This window comes from Stegastes partitus, unplaced genomic scaffold (genome assembly GCF_000690725.1).
Source record: "Stegastes partitus isolate 25-593 unplaced genomic scaffold, Stegastes_partitus-1.0.2 Scaffold67, whole genome shotgun sequence".
In the NCBI taxonomy this organism is placed as follows: domain Eukaryota; kingdom Metazoa; phylum Chordata; class Actinopteri; family Pomacentridae; genus Stegastes; species Stegastes partitus.
The window spans coordinates 292,153-309,189 of record NW_007577798.1 but is presented as its reverse complement, the minus strand read 5'-3'; the positions used below and the strand labels follow the sequence as shown (position 1 = coordinate 309,189).

Genomic DNA, 17,037 nt, shown 5'->3' with positions numbered 1-17,037 from the left:
CTTCCCCTTCACGTGGCCCAGAGCATTTATTTTGAAAAGCCGCGGCGAGGGGATGTCTCCAGTTAAACTGTCCCAGCTGGACACAGAAACACGGTGCGAGCAGTAACGGGGGCTTGCGGCGGCAGCAGACGGACCTGCAGCTCGTGTATCCTGGACAGTAGAAAGATGTCTGTGAACGAGGTTTACGTGTTCCGGCCCTTCAAGCTGATCGCGCTGCTCTGCGTCTTCCTGGCTCTGTGTCTGGACTTGGTGGCTCTGCTCAGCCCGGCCTGGGTCACCGCCGAGCACTTCTCCCTGTCTTTGTGGGAGTCCTGCTCCCAGTCAGAGGCCCGGCATCAGGACGATGAGGCTCAGTGGACCTGCTTCTCCACCCTCACATCTGGTAGGAAGCGGCGCTTTTGTTTGTTTTTGCACCTTGTGGTTTACTTCAGGGGGGCTGCTGCTGTTTCCACTGTGCGTCCTTGGAGTTGGGATTGTTGTTGTTGTTGTGGTGGTGGTGGGGTAAAGCTACCGTGCTGATTCGGACCTTTTGTTGCACAGATGGTTAAAGAAAGTTGCAATCTGAAGGAATGTGCGGTGTTTCATGAAGTACTGGCATGGTTGTGGTTCAGCTGTGGATATCTTTGCATGAGGAAATCATCAGAAGCTGGTTTTCAGGCTCTGTTTTGCTGCACATGTTGGGTTTAAAACAAACAAAGAGGATGTTGAACTGTACGATCCATCCTCCTGCCAGCTCTGATCATCATCCCCCAGACTGAGATGGCTTTAGTTGGCTTGTTGCTGTAGACCAGTTAGTAGAAGAATCTGTTTTTTTTTTTTTTTTTAATTTAAATACTTTATTTCTTGGTCAGTTTGATCTCTGCTGGTTAAGCTCAGTTCAGGTTTAAAACTGTGTTGTTTGAACAAGCTGGTGCTGTGGAGGTTTTTCCACAGTAGGATATTGAGTTTTGCTATTTCCAGCAGGTGCAACTGCAGTTCATCAGAATAAATAATTGTGGCATTAAAAAAGCCACTGCGGTTGGAAAATGCTGGCCAGCAGGAATCCAACTAAACACATTTACTTATATGTGGCACTACCAGTGCAATGATTGATGATTTAAAAAAAAAAAAAAAAAGAAAGGAAATAAAACACAACATCGTCAGCATACAAGTTACTGATGAATTCCGAGGGACAAATCAAAAAGGGTTAAGTTTTAAATCAACCAAGAGGATGTTGAACTGTACAAACCATCCTCCTGAGGCTGATTGTGTTTTTTTTGGCTTGTTGGTCAGCAGCTGAGGCATTCAGGCGTCCTCATGCTGCTGATAAATTTCCTCTGTTCATACCAGAGAAGTGACGTGGTGTCACCGTGACAAACACATTGTGATGCTCGGCTCATGAAGCAAGGTTCTGCTGATTTACGAGCAGACCGAGCCTTAATTTAAACCGATAAATCAGATGGCAAAGTGTATTTTTTACATACTTGATGTTGTGACATTACTTCTTGCTCAATTCAAAGCCACCATCTGGTTTTAGGACTTAAACAGGAGGAGAAGATTGTAGAAACATGGCTCGGCACACTAAGGGTTAACCCACTCTAACAAGCAGAAGGCTTTCAGTGAAGAGACACATTCAGCATCCTCCCCATTATCGACCTCACCAGGTTGCCTTTTGTCAAGCAGAGAAGCAGCACAGTTAAAGCCCCCGACCCCCTTCTTTTACCCACAAGACGAGCAAATCCGCATTACATGTAGCAGATTTGGCAGCATTTGGCGAGTGGCTGCTGGTACAGGAGGTTGTTTTTTTTACTAGGTGTAACTTTGTCACTATTAAACCTACAGCTGTTGACTGTTAAAGTAGTAATAAAAAAAACAAACCTTATAAAATGGGATATAAATGTAAAGATCATTTAGCACTGCTTCCCATATTCTAGAACTTCTGGTGCAAGTTTATCAGTACAAACAGCCTCCATGTGACCGACCGCTCTGATATTGTGGAATGTGTCGGCTGAATAGGAGGCGGGTTTGTTGCTCCGAGTGTCTGCGGGGCTCATTAGAACAACAGTGGAGGGGTGTGTTGGGGTTAAAGGTGCAGTTCGCCCAGACTGATCGTGCACATATTCTCATGCTGATCCCGAGAGCCTTGAATTTCTTTGTGTCTTTGGAGTGACATCACTTGGACACAGCTCAGATAAATTGCAGGTGACTGGAATAATAAAAACAGTGTCGTGACTTACTGCCTTAGAAAAATGCACTAGAACTTTTTCGTGTGTGTCAAAACCAAAATTATAACCACATAATGGGCTAAAGATGGCAGAAGAAAAGATTTCCTGAACGTTGGATTAAATTGAGTTCAGATGTCAGCGGGGAAGTGTTTCCTTTTACCATCCTGGAGACAAATGAGGCAGGAGCTCAGGGGGAGATGGCGCGAGAGAGAGACACCCAATTGTACGTTGAGCTTGTTAACTTCACCGAATGCAAATTGTGCTTTTGAGTTTGAGCCGTTTGAGGCTCAGCTTTCTTCTGATGCCGACAAGTGGGACATCAAAGGGAGAGAAACACACAATGCAAGCACGAGTGGAGGAATAAAACATTTTCTGCTGAATACATTTCTGGTTTCAGAGTCTGTATCAACACTTTGCTGAAATAAATAGAGAATTAAGCCGAGTTTAAAAAGAAAGTGCTGTTTTAACAAGCTGCTGGAGGTGTTTCCATGGAGGAATGATGAGTTTTACTTTTCCATTAACTGCAGTTTGTTTGGAATAAATAGAATAAATGTGGTGTTAAAAAGCCACCGTGGAAGAAATAAGATGGAAAAAGATGGCAAGCAGAAACTCTTGTTCATGAACCGAGACCTCCAGGCAGACAGTAGCAGGATGGCTCACATTAAAGCATGTTCACATGTGAAAATACAAAAGAAATACAATAAAACATTGACGATATACAACTAAATAGAATTAATATGAAAAAAAAAGAGAAACAAATAGAGAGATCCAAAATTTAAGAAGTAGATTTCTATAACAACATGTACAGTCATCCTCAAATTTATTCATACCCTCCCATTAAAGAAGGAAAGCTGTCACTGAAATAAGTTAAAATAGACAAAAGTAATAATAAATAAAAATGTAATGAAAATCAGGGCATTGCTTTTGAATTGTGGTTCTACAGAAATATTTTTTTAAAAAGAACCCAACAACAGCAACAAGCAAACAAGCATGATGGGACCCGTAAACTATTATGTTGTTGAACAACCCTTTGAGCCAATCACTGCAATCAAGTGTTGACAGGTATTTTGATTTTGACCCACTACTCATCAGCAAAGTGCTCTAGTTTGTCTGGGACAGTTTTTTTTTTTTTTTTAATTATTCTTTCCAACCACAATTCAAAAGCAGTGTCTTATTTCACTAAATTCTAATTTAGCAACTTTATATTTATTATTACTTTTTTCAGTTTCTAGTTATTTAAGTGACTATTTTGAATTTAGCCTTTTCTCTAATGGAAGGGTATGAATACATTTGACAACAACTACAACTCAGAGGTGTTTTTCACATTGGTTCTGTCTTCTGAGTTCCTGATCAGGTTCTTGTTACTTGGATGGCGTCGGTCTCTGGTGCAGGCCTCTGACCGTCCGGCTCCATTCACCTCTCTGTGTGGGATTAGCTCTTGTTTTGTGTTTGTCAACACAGCGGTTCAATTCAACGCTGCCGTCCAGTGAATCGAGCTTTTGTTGTGGCGCTGGATGCTCCCCTCTAACCTGCAGTGTGTCCTGTCCTGCAGACTGGCAGATTGCCACCCTGGTGCTGCTGGGGGCCGGAGCGGTCGCAACTCTGGTGGCCTTCCTGGTGGCCCTCATCTCGCTGTGCAGGGGCACGCAGAGGCAACACTATCGCACCGTGGCAGTGTTCCTCTTCACTGCAGGTACGTCACCTTTCACACACAACTTCCCTAAAACTCTTTTCTGCCCCGTTTGGATTCTCATCCAACGTCCCAGCACATGGTGGTTATTCACATTTGGATACACAAAAATGGTACATAAGCATTCGCCACAATAGTTTCCATACAGGCGTGTTTTTCTCGTTCCACTGCTCGCATTGAATAGAAGGATGCAGAAGGAAAGATGCAGCTGAATGAGGCTCGCTGGTTGAGCTCATTTTTTCTGTGGTGTGGAATCTGGAGCGCTGCCGCCTCATGAGCCAAGAAAAAACAGCCGCAGAATTTGCAGACTTACCAACAAAGTGAAGTCACTGAGGGGAAAAAAAAAGCCACCACAGACTCCTCGCCCAGCACTGCCTCATAGTTGGACCGCTGCATGCTCTGTGAGAAGGTCCTCGGGGTGAAACCAGATTTTGACAGTGATGAGGGAGGATCTATCTATAAAACATGTCATTAAAATGAAAGCCCTAGACACATTGTTCCATACGCTGTGCAGACAAGGTAATAACTGACTCACAGCGTGTGCTTTCTTTTACAGTGATGAAACAATAACCACTTACAACTGCTTCACTCATGCCCAGTTCCAGGTTTGCCAGTTTCCAAAATAAAACTGGATTATATAAGAAGCCAACATCCTGCATATAAACTTCTCCTGCAGTTTTACACAGTGCCTCTGGACCAAACTTACAGAGTGCCTGATGAAGATGTTCCTTATTTGTGGGTTTAGGATGAGCTGGTTGCCTTTAGCGTTTTCTTCATGATTATGTTTAGTTCTTCCAAAGGCTTCATATTAAAGAGCCCCTATTATGTTTTTTGAATTTTCTCTTTCTCTTAGTGTGTTATAGCTTTAGAGTGCATGTTAAAGATCTGCAACCTTACAAATCCACAACTCCACCCCAAACGGAGCTACGGCTGGATTATGCTTTCCATACAAACGTGACGCATGGAATCAGCACGAGAAAACACACGTGGCTTTTATGCTCTGCGCAGCGTCTGTTACCAAACTGCAGTGTGTCGCAAACGCACGGAAACCACAGTACTAAATTGAAGTAGAAGAAGATTGGCATTGTGTATATTGCTTACAACATGGTGACACACGCTCGTAGTTTGCACAAGGTTGCAGTAAATATGGCGTTGTTTTCTGTTCTGACATTATTATCAATAGACGTCATCTGGAGGGGAAATTTGAGTCAGCTTCCCTGTGCTTGATAAAAGTTGAGAGCCAGCTCAACTCTTTTAAAATCCTAAGGACATTTTGGCTTCCCCCTGGGCTTCCACTTTGCCCTTTGGTGCTCTTTTTTGCCTTCTGTCCCGTAGGTTTTTCCAGGTTTTCTGTGTGTGGCCGCAATTTCACGACATGAGTTGTTCATCACATGGCCATCACGGTAATCCCTGTGTGAAGAATCATATAAATGCCTGTGTTTTTGTGCCTCTGCCACTAAAAACTCCTGTTTGTCCGCCATGTTTTCTGCGCGTCTTCATCTGCATTGTTAGAAATTTTCAGAGGTGCATGACATGGAAGTTTTTCGCTTGAAAGGACCACGTGAGGGGGCGTGGCTGCTGAAATTATGTAACCTCGTGGTCAAGCATAAACCAGGCTTTATTATCTCCCACAGAAGACACCTGCCTGAAACGCCTCATTTCAAGTCAAGACTTTACTTCTGTTACTTATCTATGTCATCATGTAACACATTTGTAACACATGCTAGGATTTCTGTTAGGACGACATCCGTATAATCATAGATCTTGGGTTGCGGTATATAACCAATGTTGCCTTGTTATAATGAGCCCAGTTGACCAATCAGAGCAGTTTGGGCTTTTAGGAGGGACCCGTAAAGGGACATGAGACAAAACAGAGCGTTTCATTCAGAGGCTGAGAAGAGCTGCTGCAACAGTGTAAGGTATACAAAATAAAGAGTTTTTGAACATTGAAGCATGCAAACATATTTTAGTAGACCTCAAATTTGAAAGTAGAAACTTGCAAATGTGCATACCAAGGGCTCTTTAAACTGACAGACACAAGAGTAGCAACTTCACATAAACAGAACTGTCCTCAAAAAAACAATGTGCGCAGTATTTTTTTAACATAACACAAAGACAACATCCTCCTCAGCCCCGGATCCCCTGTGGTGTGTCCATTGTTTCAAACCCATGGCGTGTGGAAAGACATTAAGTTTGTTTTAAAATCCATAAACGTGTTCTGAGTATATAGCTGCAGAGAAATAACAATCTACCATTGAAGCAGCCCTGAAAAGGATTTTTGTCTCTGCAAACACCAGTCACAGAGGAGCAGTGTGCTCCACTCAGTGGCTTTGACTGTTAGCCATTTGCTGAAAAACGTGGGAAGGCCATGTTATCCTTTCCTGTGTGTAATTGCTTTAAGAGCCTTGCAAGAATAAGGTCTCCATACAGGCGCGCAGTCCTCAGCAGAGCAGCAGCAGAACGGTTGGACTGTTAAATGCCCCTTGGCAGGACTGCGACTGTGTGGTATTTATTTTCTGTCCAGAAATATGACCTCAGCGGGCTGCGAGCTCGGTCTGGGCTCCATCAACACCGCCGCTGTCTCAGGCTACCGTCATTCCTCCTGCACACTCACTGCTCCGTCCTGTAGGAAGGAAAGGCGGAGCCACGGTTCCACAAAGTCCTTTTCCTCAAGAGTCACCTAGCAGGCACGAGAAGGAACTGAATTTGTTGGCACGGGAATAGACCGCAGCACGCCTTTGATCGTACGCACAAGAAGCTCATGGTCACGAATGATGTAAAGGAAAAATGATTCACAGCGACGTGACCATTAAGGGTCATTTTCTTTCCTGTGGGATGTTGAGATTAAAAGAATAACGGCGATTGTTTCACATTTCACAAAATGTAGGAGCTACATGGTGCTTTACTGTGGGCTTCTGAAATATGCTGTTGAATCAATCACAGCAAGGGAACAAAAAACAGGCCACTTCTAAAAGCACTCGCTTTCCACTGAGCAAGAAACCCACAGGGAGGTGTGTCATAAAAAGATTTTTGTCTTTTTATGAAGATGTCAGACTAAAAAGACATATCTTTTATCTTGCTAAAGCACTCCTTGATATGACTTGAAAAGTGCTTGAAAGATGTTGTCATTGTGTGTGCACCAAGGATAATTATTTCTTACTATTGTTTAATGTTTTATTGTTTCCTGAGTTATATTTTTTTGCTTTAAATTAATAAAGTAATACATATGGTGCTACTAAGGATGCACACTAGAAGTAAACAGGACAAGGTTTAGTGTGAACGCATCACATTTACATAAACCTGTTTTGACACTTATCTGTTTTCATCTGCAGGCTCCTGAAAACACTCAGTTATTCATGTGACGGTAAATCTATAGTGGCTTATTGTGATGAGATCGTCTGAAATAGCTGAAACTCTGACACGAGGAAGGTAATCAGTTTATATAACCGTTCGCTGGTTACCTTCAGTGGCCGTAGGCTCTCTTTGCAGACACTAAAAAACACCTTCCACCTCGCTTCACGTCCTTCAGCCTCTTTCCAGTACCAGCCAGTTTGCACTCCAATCTGTGTGTTCAGACAAACAAGGCCATAACGGACAGGTTTTTACTTTGATGGTGAATTTGTACAGATTTGAAATGGCTTACAGGAGCTGAAAGCACAAGTATTTCTCATAATGGTGTGAAATGAGGAATGAAGAAAACATAAAAAGAAGGATTAAAGGGTCACTTCAGTTTCTTTGAAGTAAGATTGTATGAAGTACTTCTTTATAGTCAGTGTTTTGCCTACAGTAGATGGCAGGTGCCTGAAATAATGCCTCAAACATGCTAGTTTGAGTCTGAATTAACATGTAAATACACACAAGTCACACAGTAACATAAACCAACAGAGGCAGAGGTGGTTGTCTGAAGATAAAACGACTGCTTTTATCAACAGAGTCTGGTGGCTTTGAAGAGAGCGATCTAGCTGCTTCAGTTCCCTGTTGGAAAGGGCTGATGGCAAGGTGAAGCTATGGAAATATATTCTAAATATACAGTGCCTATAAAAAATATTCCCCCCTCTTGGAAGTTTTCCCCTTTTATTGCTTTTCAACCGTCAGTCGTGGTCAATTTATTCTGCTGTTTTTGACAAGAAGTTACAAAAAAAGACGCTTTCTTGTCAAAGTGAAAGAAGATTTATACTAAGTTATGTCCATTTATTAAAAATATAAAACATAAAATAAGCATGCACCCCCTTCAAGTCAGTACTGCATCTTGGCATTGAGCCTGTGGGAATAGGTCTTAGTCAGCCTTGCACATCTGGACAATACAATTTTATATATTTTTTTCTTCTTCAAAACTGCTCAAGCTCTGTCAGGTTGCAGATCAGAGCTCATTAATGAACAGCCCTGTCTAAGCCCAGCTACAGATTCTTCTATTGGATGGAAGTCTAGGCTCTGAACATTCATCTTGTCTGTAAATCATTTCTGTGGATCTTTTGGCTGTATGCTTTGATCATTGTCTTGCTGGAAAACAAATCTTCTCCCAAGTCTCTTGCAGACTGCATCAGGTTGTTCCCCATACTTTCCTGCATTCATTTTTCCGTCTGCCTTTACAAGCGTTCCAGGCCCAGCTGCCGAGAAACACTTCATGATGCTGCCACCACCGTGCTTGCAGTGTTTTGCGTCCACCAAACATAGCATATAGTCTGATTGGCAAACAGCTCAACTTTGGTCTTATCAGATCAACAAACCTTCTTCCGGTTTACCTCAGAATCTCTGAGATTCCTCCTCAGGATTTAACATGAGCTTTTTTCAATAGTGGCTTTCTCTTTGCTACTTTCAAATAAAGCTTTGACTGGTAAAGAACAGGAATTATTTGATGTGTGCACAGTCTCTCCCATCTCACCTGCTGAAGCTTTTAACTCCATCAGAGGAGTCATAGTTGTCTTGGTGGCCTCCCTCCCTTTCTTGCACAGTCACTCAGTTCTTGCAGACAGATTTATTCTTATTATTTAATTCCCTAATCATGGATTTAACTGTACTCCAAGAGATGGTTTGAGAGTTGGACATTTATGTGTATCCATCCTCTGACATACTTTTCAATAACCTTTTCATGGGAGTTGCTTGGAAAGTTGTTTAGTCTTCAGCGTAGTTCTGCTTAGGCTCTCGTGTCCTCCTGTCTGCTTCTCCAAACTGTGGCTGTACAGACGTCATCTAATGGAGGGAATACAGTGACTATTAATAAGCACCTCATATAACCCCACTTTGGAGGACCTGAATCATCCTTTAATCTTGAAAAAAAATGCATAAATTCAGAGCTGGATGAAAGGAATAAGATGAAACCTTAAAAATTAAAGAGCAAATTGCTGATATTAAGATAAGAACAAAACAGTATAGAATAGTAATAATGACAGGATTAGAAGAGATTTTCAAAAAAGTAGTAGTTTAGTTACAGTAGTATCATAATAATATAGTGGCATCAGTGGTAGTAGTTTTAAAGGTGGTGGTCTCGACTGTGGAAGTGACCTCGAGGTTAATCAGTAAATATTGAAAGCATTAAAAGAGCTAAAAGTGCTTTATTGTACAGGCAGATTATAACATGAAAAATTTCATATTTTATGAGTTCTATGCTTAGCATGAATACTGCAGTAGTATTATTTAAGCATGTTGTGAGTACTGTTGGTGGAGTAATGGCAGTACTGCTTGTGTAAATAGCACTGGAGGTATTGTAGTAATGTGTTCAAGGTAGTAATGGTGGGTTTCTGTTCATGGTTGATTAATCTGCAGATCATTGTCTCAGTTAGTTGATTAAGTTCCTTCAAGATGTCTTTGAATTGCTTGTTTCTCCAACCCTCAAATATATTGAATTTACTGTCATGTAAGACAAGAAGAAGCAGTACATCATCAAGTAATAATGAAAACAATGAGAGGTGCATTTGATTTTAAAGCAGCTTCTTAAAAATTTGAAGATTCTTTAGTCCTCTATGACAGTATATTTAATATCTTTGTGTTGTGGACTTAATTAGACGGTTGAGAAAATCATCTTGGGCTTTGAGCTTCACTGATTGACATTTTATAGAGCAAACACCTTATTGATTAATCGATAAAACAACCAAAAGAACAATCGACAACAAACATAATGCATAGTTTCAGCCCTCAGTGTCTCATGTTCGACTCTCTGCTTCCAGTGGTCCTGCAGGCCTGCGCTCTGGTCCTCTACCCGATCAAGTTCATCGACGGAACGGTTCTGCAGACCTATCACGAGTTCAACTGGGGCTACGGGCTCGGCTGGGGAGCCACCATCTTCATGCTGGGCGGAGGGATCCTCTTCTGCCTGCGGACGGACATATACGAGGATGCGATGTACTAATCCTCCATCAGCCCTCGCCGCAGGGAAAACACAACATAAACACACAGAGACTTTCTTCACTCTGCACACGGCCGATGTGAGCACAGACCCTATCTCTCAGTTTCTCTTGCCGTCTTGCTCTCTTTGTTATTTTTAGAAGAGGTTATGAAGGCCTAATTTAGGCCAGGGCTGTATGAATAGAATGCCCCCCCTCTCCCTCCCCTTCCCTCCCTCATGCAGCCAGTGGGTCCCTCAGCCCTGCCGGTATCGGGGGCGAGGTGGCAAAGCTAAAGCACAGATTTTTCTGGACAGGCTGGAGCCACCGTGCTGGACGTTTCCACTGCAGGTTGACCTGAATCTCTATTGTTAGAGAGACACAGGACAGTAGATTCTCTGCACAGACCTGAATGTGCAGCGGTCGAATATTTAACGGGACTGATTTGTCTCCACATTTCCTTTTTTTTTATTATTATTATTATTATTTTTGTAGCTTTTCATGAAGATAAGCTTGTTGTTAATGTATTTATGGCATCATTTTCCACTTATAAATATTGAAAACATGAACTTCTCCCTCTCACTGTTTTAGCTGAAACATATCTAGTAAATGTACATTAGTCAGCTTTGATACATGATACCGAGTGTTTTATAGTTTGTTTTGAAAAAAAAAAAATCACACAAGTTTGTCTCAAATGAAAAATGTAAATGTGTACAAAGTATTTCTACATGAAGGAGGATTCAGAATAAATGACTGTAGTTTTGGGAGCATGAGGAGTGTAAAGTGTTGTTTTCGCTACCAGGATGGAGCGACTGCAGTTCACAAAGTGACCTTTGACAGAATTTTAAGAGGGGGTGCCCCCGTTTTAGACCGGACCGCAATGAGACAAAAATGCAAACCGCTTTCATTATCCAGAGCACACATTCCTCAGAGGAAACCATCCCCGGCTATTTAAAGAGGCACCGGCAGGTTAGTGGCTCGCACCTAGCTGGTATGTGAAAATACGATGCATTGGTTGAAACCTGAGCACCGTTCTGGAAACCGCAAAACCAAATGGCAGTTATGGATTAAAGTGCTTGAGTTTATGTTTAACATTACAGCAAAGAATAGTACAGCTGCTCTTTTGTGAAGAAGAAATTGCAAACCATCAGAAGACTCTTGCAGTTCCTTTATACACTTTGTCTCGGTGCTTATTGAAGGCAAGTTTCAAAAGTTCTTACATTATTTCCCTGCAGAACCAACAGAAGGCATCGCCACACTTGAGCAGCCTGGTGAAGTCTCCCTTTACACACTTTCTTTACCCTACAGGGTTCAAACTGCAGCAGCTGGTTGAAGAATCTACAGAAACGGATAAACATTTTTCCACAGCTGCAGCAGTGTGAAAACTCCCCAGCTGTGAGCAGAATTTACACCAGAATCAACAACTCCGGAGGGAAAAGGACTCAAAGTACTGCAGCGTGTAAACCCGACACTCGGCTCCTGTGAATTGTGCACTGTGGTGTTTTTGAGCGCGTGAGGTGGAACATCCGTGATGTCCTATAATAGTTCTGTGGAATCTTTAAAATGTGGCTCACGAGTTAAAGGTGAGGCGGTTATGTGACAGGACGGAGAGGGCGCACATCATAAAGTCTCTTAAACGTGACACAGATGCGATCATGTTACTTAAGTGTCCCACATGCATATAGATTGAGGTGTCTGGAGTTAAAAATTAGTGGAAAAAACATTTTGCGAGTGTGATGATTTAACAAGTAGAACATTGACTCAGGCTGTTATAAAAAAAATAGACGCATACACCCACAGTGTCTTAGTTAATCCACATATTATGCACATTTATATCATGGAGCAAGTTTTTTTTGCTTTTATTCAACAGGTGAAGCTTATAAAATATGCACTCGCTGGTTTTAGTGTGTTTCAAAGGTCAACAGTGGAAATGCCAGTCGGTCTTCATGCTCAGCACATCACCCACGCACCTACTGCTCCTCTTGTATTACACGCCGCTGCCTAAAGAGATACATGCACCAAAATAAAAGGCCTCAGCAAAGGCATTGTTCATGTTTTTTTTTATATCTAAGTGCCAGTTGCTAAATTCCACTCTGTTTACTTCAATGAGCACTACTTTTAACCACACCCACCATGTTAACTCTCTGTCGTCTTCCTCCACCTAGTGGCAGCACTGAGGTGCTGTCTGAGTGAAGCTCTTACTGTTTTTTTATCTCAGTTGGAGGGTGGTATTCAGGCACGTTCAAATCAAAATGCTGACACAAAATGAGTTTTGATGCATTTTTCTCTCTTTGAAGATAAAGAAATGGAGCAGAAAAAGTAAACAACATTCAATCTTTTAATTTCCGTTTGTTTTTGTTAAGATATACAGGACAGCAAGAGATTGGCATCTGCTTTTAAGACTGTATTCTAAGATTGTTTCAATACAAATACGGGCGAGAGAAGCACCAAAACTGACCTACAGCTACAACCCAAAATGGTGGTAATGATTTATAATGAAACTACATCATAAATTAATAGTTAAAATGTGTTATTTAACCTTTTTTTTTTTTCAATGTCAGTTTTATTCGTGACTAAACGGCTGAGTTCACTCTGCAGCTGCTGCTACATGCATGATCTCATCTCTAAAAATCCTGGATGTCAACACAAGTTTTCCCACAACTGTAGAAGATGCAACACAACTGTTTCTGTATGTCAGCACAAGAAGCAAAGCAAGAACAATCCTCTTCTCAGTCCTTTGGGTCCGACTGAACATTTTCTCACTTTTTTTTTTGAAGTGAATTGGATTGTATCTGGCCTGTGGAGAGTAGCCTGGCCCCTGGGTGCAGTAACCAGCCAGGCCCTGCACACTTTCACTCTGCAGGGACAGATTCCAGTTACTGAGCCCGGGGGACAGGGACAAACGCCGGCTCTGACACGGTGCTACCTGCAGAAGAAGGTTATTATTTTACTGATACAATTGTGCACAGATGTACAGAGAATCCACTAAATTCTAAGCTACCAACCTGAATGAAGCCTCCGCGGTCGTCAGCATGTGGAGGTCCCTGCGGACGAGGGTCAGCAGACCAGTAAAGGCAGATAAATGGACTGAAAGGCAACACCTGGGCTATACATTACCCTCCTACCAATCCTCTATCGAGATTGGCTCCACCAAAATTACATATTAACCCAAAAAAAAGCCACTCACTTCTCCACCACTATCACACTGCTGCTACCCTGCAGCCCCCTTGATCCCAATAAACCAACATACTGCTGCACTGAGCTCTGCGGATGAGAAAACCTGGTGTGAATACAGCAGTGAAGCCACTTTTATGCAACTCTTCAGAATAATTCGAGGCTCTGGATCCATTATCCTCTATTTTGTCATGTAGCGTTTGGATGAGATGCTGCTATTCAAATTGTGTTTTGCAGTTTCCATTCAGCTGTGGAACAAAATATTGCCACTGAGCCAATTAAGTAAACAAGGGACATGGACACATGCTCATGGACAGTCTGGTAGGAACAAGGCAGTGTGGGAAGCTGTCAGCTGCCTGAATGACCTTGCTGATGTCAATGAATGTTGGATCAGAGACCAAAAGCTGCGGTCAGCCTGCTGCCAGATGGTTAGTTTCCCAACATGAAAAATAGTATCCTGCAATGAAAATCCTATATTTAATCTACACCTGTGCTAAATCTGAATTAGGCTGGAGACATACACCTGCATAGAATCAACAAAATAGTGTAAACTGTTTGTTAAGGGGAAGGGGCATACAGTTGGAAAGTACCTGCATATTAGCTTCCCTCCTCCATAACTGGTAATTTTTTGTGCAGCTCGTGTGGACCTCAAACAGATACCCTCATATACGGGTACTGAGCGATCCTGCGAAACAAAACCCAGGGCCAAAGCCACTTAATCATTCTTACATGTGACAGAACCAACTGCCCGAAGCGTTAAGCAATCACCAAATCCATGTCTCAAGAGATAATCTGCTGAAAATTTTAAAAACACTCGTTTCGTTTATGAACAGAGTGTGAGCTACGTATTATCTGGACAGTAGGGTGTTCTTATAAAATCTAGTTTTATTACTTCATTGAAGATTGTGCTCACATGGGGCATGTCGTTAAACGAAACTGAGTGTAATCAGGTTATTTCAAGTTAACTGACATGCACAAAATCAGTGATGAAAGGTGCTTGTTGGGGAACATGTTTGTGTGGTTCAGTAAGAACCCACAACTAATTGGCAGCCTCAGTGTTACATCGTTTGGCCATTCACCTCATTGATACCAGATTTTCTGCAGAAGCAAAGACTCCAGTGAAAAATATTGCACAAGACACAACAGACTGGGAAAATGTCTGCACACATAAAGCCTATTCAGGACTTTTGGGGTCTTTAGGACCCCAGGTCATTTGGTTTAGGTGACAGGTATTGTTTTTGTGTTTTTTATTTTTATGCATTTGGAACCAAAAATACATCAACTTATCAGAAAATGTATTTAACATAGTATAAAATTCTATAATGAATACCAACAAATATTTTGCACATATTCTTTCTTGGGGTCCAGTGGACCCAGAAAGACCTTCTGTGTACGGCAACATTAAAGTCCTGAATAGGGTTAAAGGACGAAAGCTTCCTTGAGATGAGGAGTGTGCTCTGTCCTGTCCTGTAGGCAGCCTGTGTGTTGCATTTCCTCTTTAGTCTGTTGTGGATGGCTTTTATTTGTACCCCAGCACTATCTCCACCTCCTCTCCAAGCGTGGAAGGTGTTTAACTTGGTCTTGGTCGTCTTTAACCATCTGCTTTGTCAGAAGCAGGTGCTGTTTCCAACATCATGCTATAAAGCGGCCCACACGTCTGTGAACTCTGACTTCTGTCCACTGCAGAAACCCCCCACTCATGAATAATTAACTAAACTCATCCAGACAGTAATTTGTTACACATTGTGTATTTCACAGCACTGTACAACAAGTGATTTAAAAAAAATAATAATTCATCAAACGGTGACTATAACTGGACCCTGAGGACAGAAACCAGCATTTGTACAGAAGAGGACCTGTTTCCATAGTGACGCAATACTGGGACACTCCACTGCTTTTTGTTAGTTTGCTGGTTTGTTTGAGGTTCACGTTGCAGAATGATGTATAGACACTTTAATATTGGGCTGATTTCACATTTATTTGCTGATGACGGTAAATCTGAGATTATCACATGGAGGTGGCACTGGGATTTTGTAACATCTAACTTCTATTTAATCAGTTGTTGTCACAATATGCAGCTTTCATGTTTGATGTAAAAACTTTACTTGCACATAAGCACACTTTATAGTGAAACTGGAGACATTTCGTTTACTGTATTTAAACCTGAAATGAGAAGTAGTAGCGAGAAGTAATATTTAGGATTTTTTTCAAAAGATGCAATTAAACTCTTTCACACACAAATTGTTCTTCTTCTTTTTATTCTTATTCCTGAGCAACTGAACCAGTCGTCAGTTTAGTTGTCAAGCTTTTATTCGGATTGCAGATTCACTTTAATCTATTTGCCCTGACAGCACAACTAGATTTGAAAAAATAAATATCAGTCAATAAAAAAAAACTTTTATGAATAAGTAAACACTTAAAAAAAGAACCAAACATGTTTATTCCAGATGAGTTTAGTTTTTTCTTTTTTCAAAATTGTGATTTATTTAACATCAGAATCATCAACAAACTCAGATTTTCACACATTGCCTTTTTCTGAGAGTCAACATTGTTGCATTTTTATACTTTAGGAGCTTTTTTTAAACAATTATTTTGCTCTTTGTGGAATTGCTCGAGTAGTTCTGTGCCTTTATACATTGTGATGACCCCTGAGGTCATCTTGTGGGTGGTTCTAGTTCGTCTGTTGGTTCTGTGAGCGGCTGTTTGAGGTCATCTGTGGCACCCAGTGTGTTCCTGGGTTACTTAAGGGCTGACTGCAGTCTAATCTTTCCCTGCTCTGCTTCCCTCCACAGGTAACACACTGGTCTGTTATGGGTTAGTTTTCTTTGTTTAGGATGTTTACACTTGCACAGACATAATTCATGCATACATCACACACACACACACACACACACCACTGACTATGTGTTCTCACAACTCCATATTGGTTTGGTTTTTAACTTGGTATCATTTAAGTGAATAAAGACACGCTTTAATTGTTGAAACTTGGTGTGTCTCTCCTTTTTGTTGCGGCCATCTAGAGCCAGGTTGTAACAAATGGGGGCTCGTCCACTGAGATCATAACATCTATTCAGGTATTTTATCTCTGGTGTGTCTTAGGTAGCAGTGGGCACATGTTGTTGATTGCCCACTGATTAGTAGATTTGGTCCAGCTTTAGAAGGCGCCAGTGGTTTTGGGGGAGACACACTTTGTGTAGTTTGTGATCCAACTTTGATTATTTGGTGCCGTCCAGAAGGTGAGCGTTGTTGTCTTGATGCTCTGTTTACTGAGATTTTTCCAGTAGGCTCAAGGATCATAGTTTTGTGGGGTTGCCTGCTGCAGGTGGCTTCACAGATTCTTTCTAGTAAGTTTTAAGCTTTAATTTTTGAAACTTGGTGTGTCTCCTTCTGTTGCATCCGTCTTGAGCCAGGTCATAATACAATAAGCTAACAGTTTTTTAAAATTTTTTTTTACATATTACAAAGTGAAATATTTCATAAATTTAAAAAAAAGATCAAAATTGTATTATTCTCCTGCATACACTAATAGACCGACAACGGATATTTTGACTGGAACTACACGGATGTTTCAATACACAAATGAATTAAACCACAAAATGCTAAATATTCATGTGTTTGCTGTTATTGCTGCTAACCTTTACAGGACATT

General features: G+C 41.5%; 1 protein-coding gene across 1 annotated transcript; it reads left to right on the top strand.

Moving 5' to 3' along the window:
- The first annotated feature begins 64 nt into the window (after nucleotides 1-64).
- On the top strand, nucleotides 65-10,987 carry LOC103353305 (transmembrane protein 47-like). The gene is made up of 3 exons (XM_008276216.1): nucleotides 65-382; nucleotides 3,757-3,897; nucleotides 10,059-10,987. Exons 1-3 carry the CDS (start codon nucleotides 166-168, stop codon nucleotides 10,238-10,240), a joined length of 540 nt encoding a protein of 179 aa, XP_008274438.1. The 5' UTR covers nucleotides 65-165; the 3' UTR covers nucleotides 10,241-10,987.
- The last annotated feature ends 6,050 nt before the right edge of the window (nucleotides 10,988-17,037 follow it).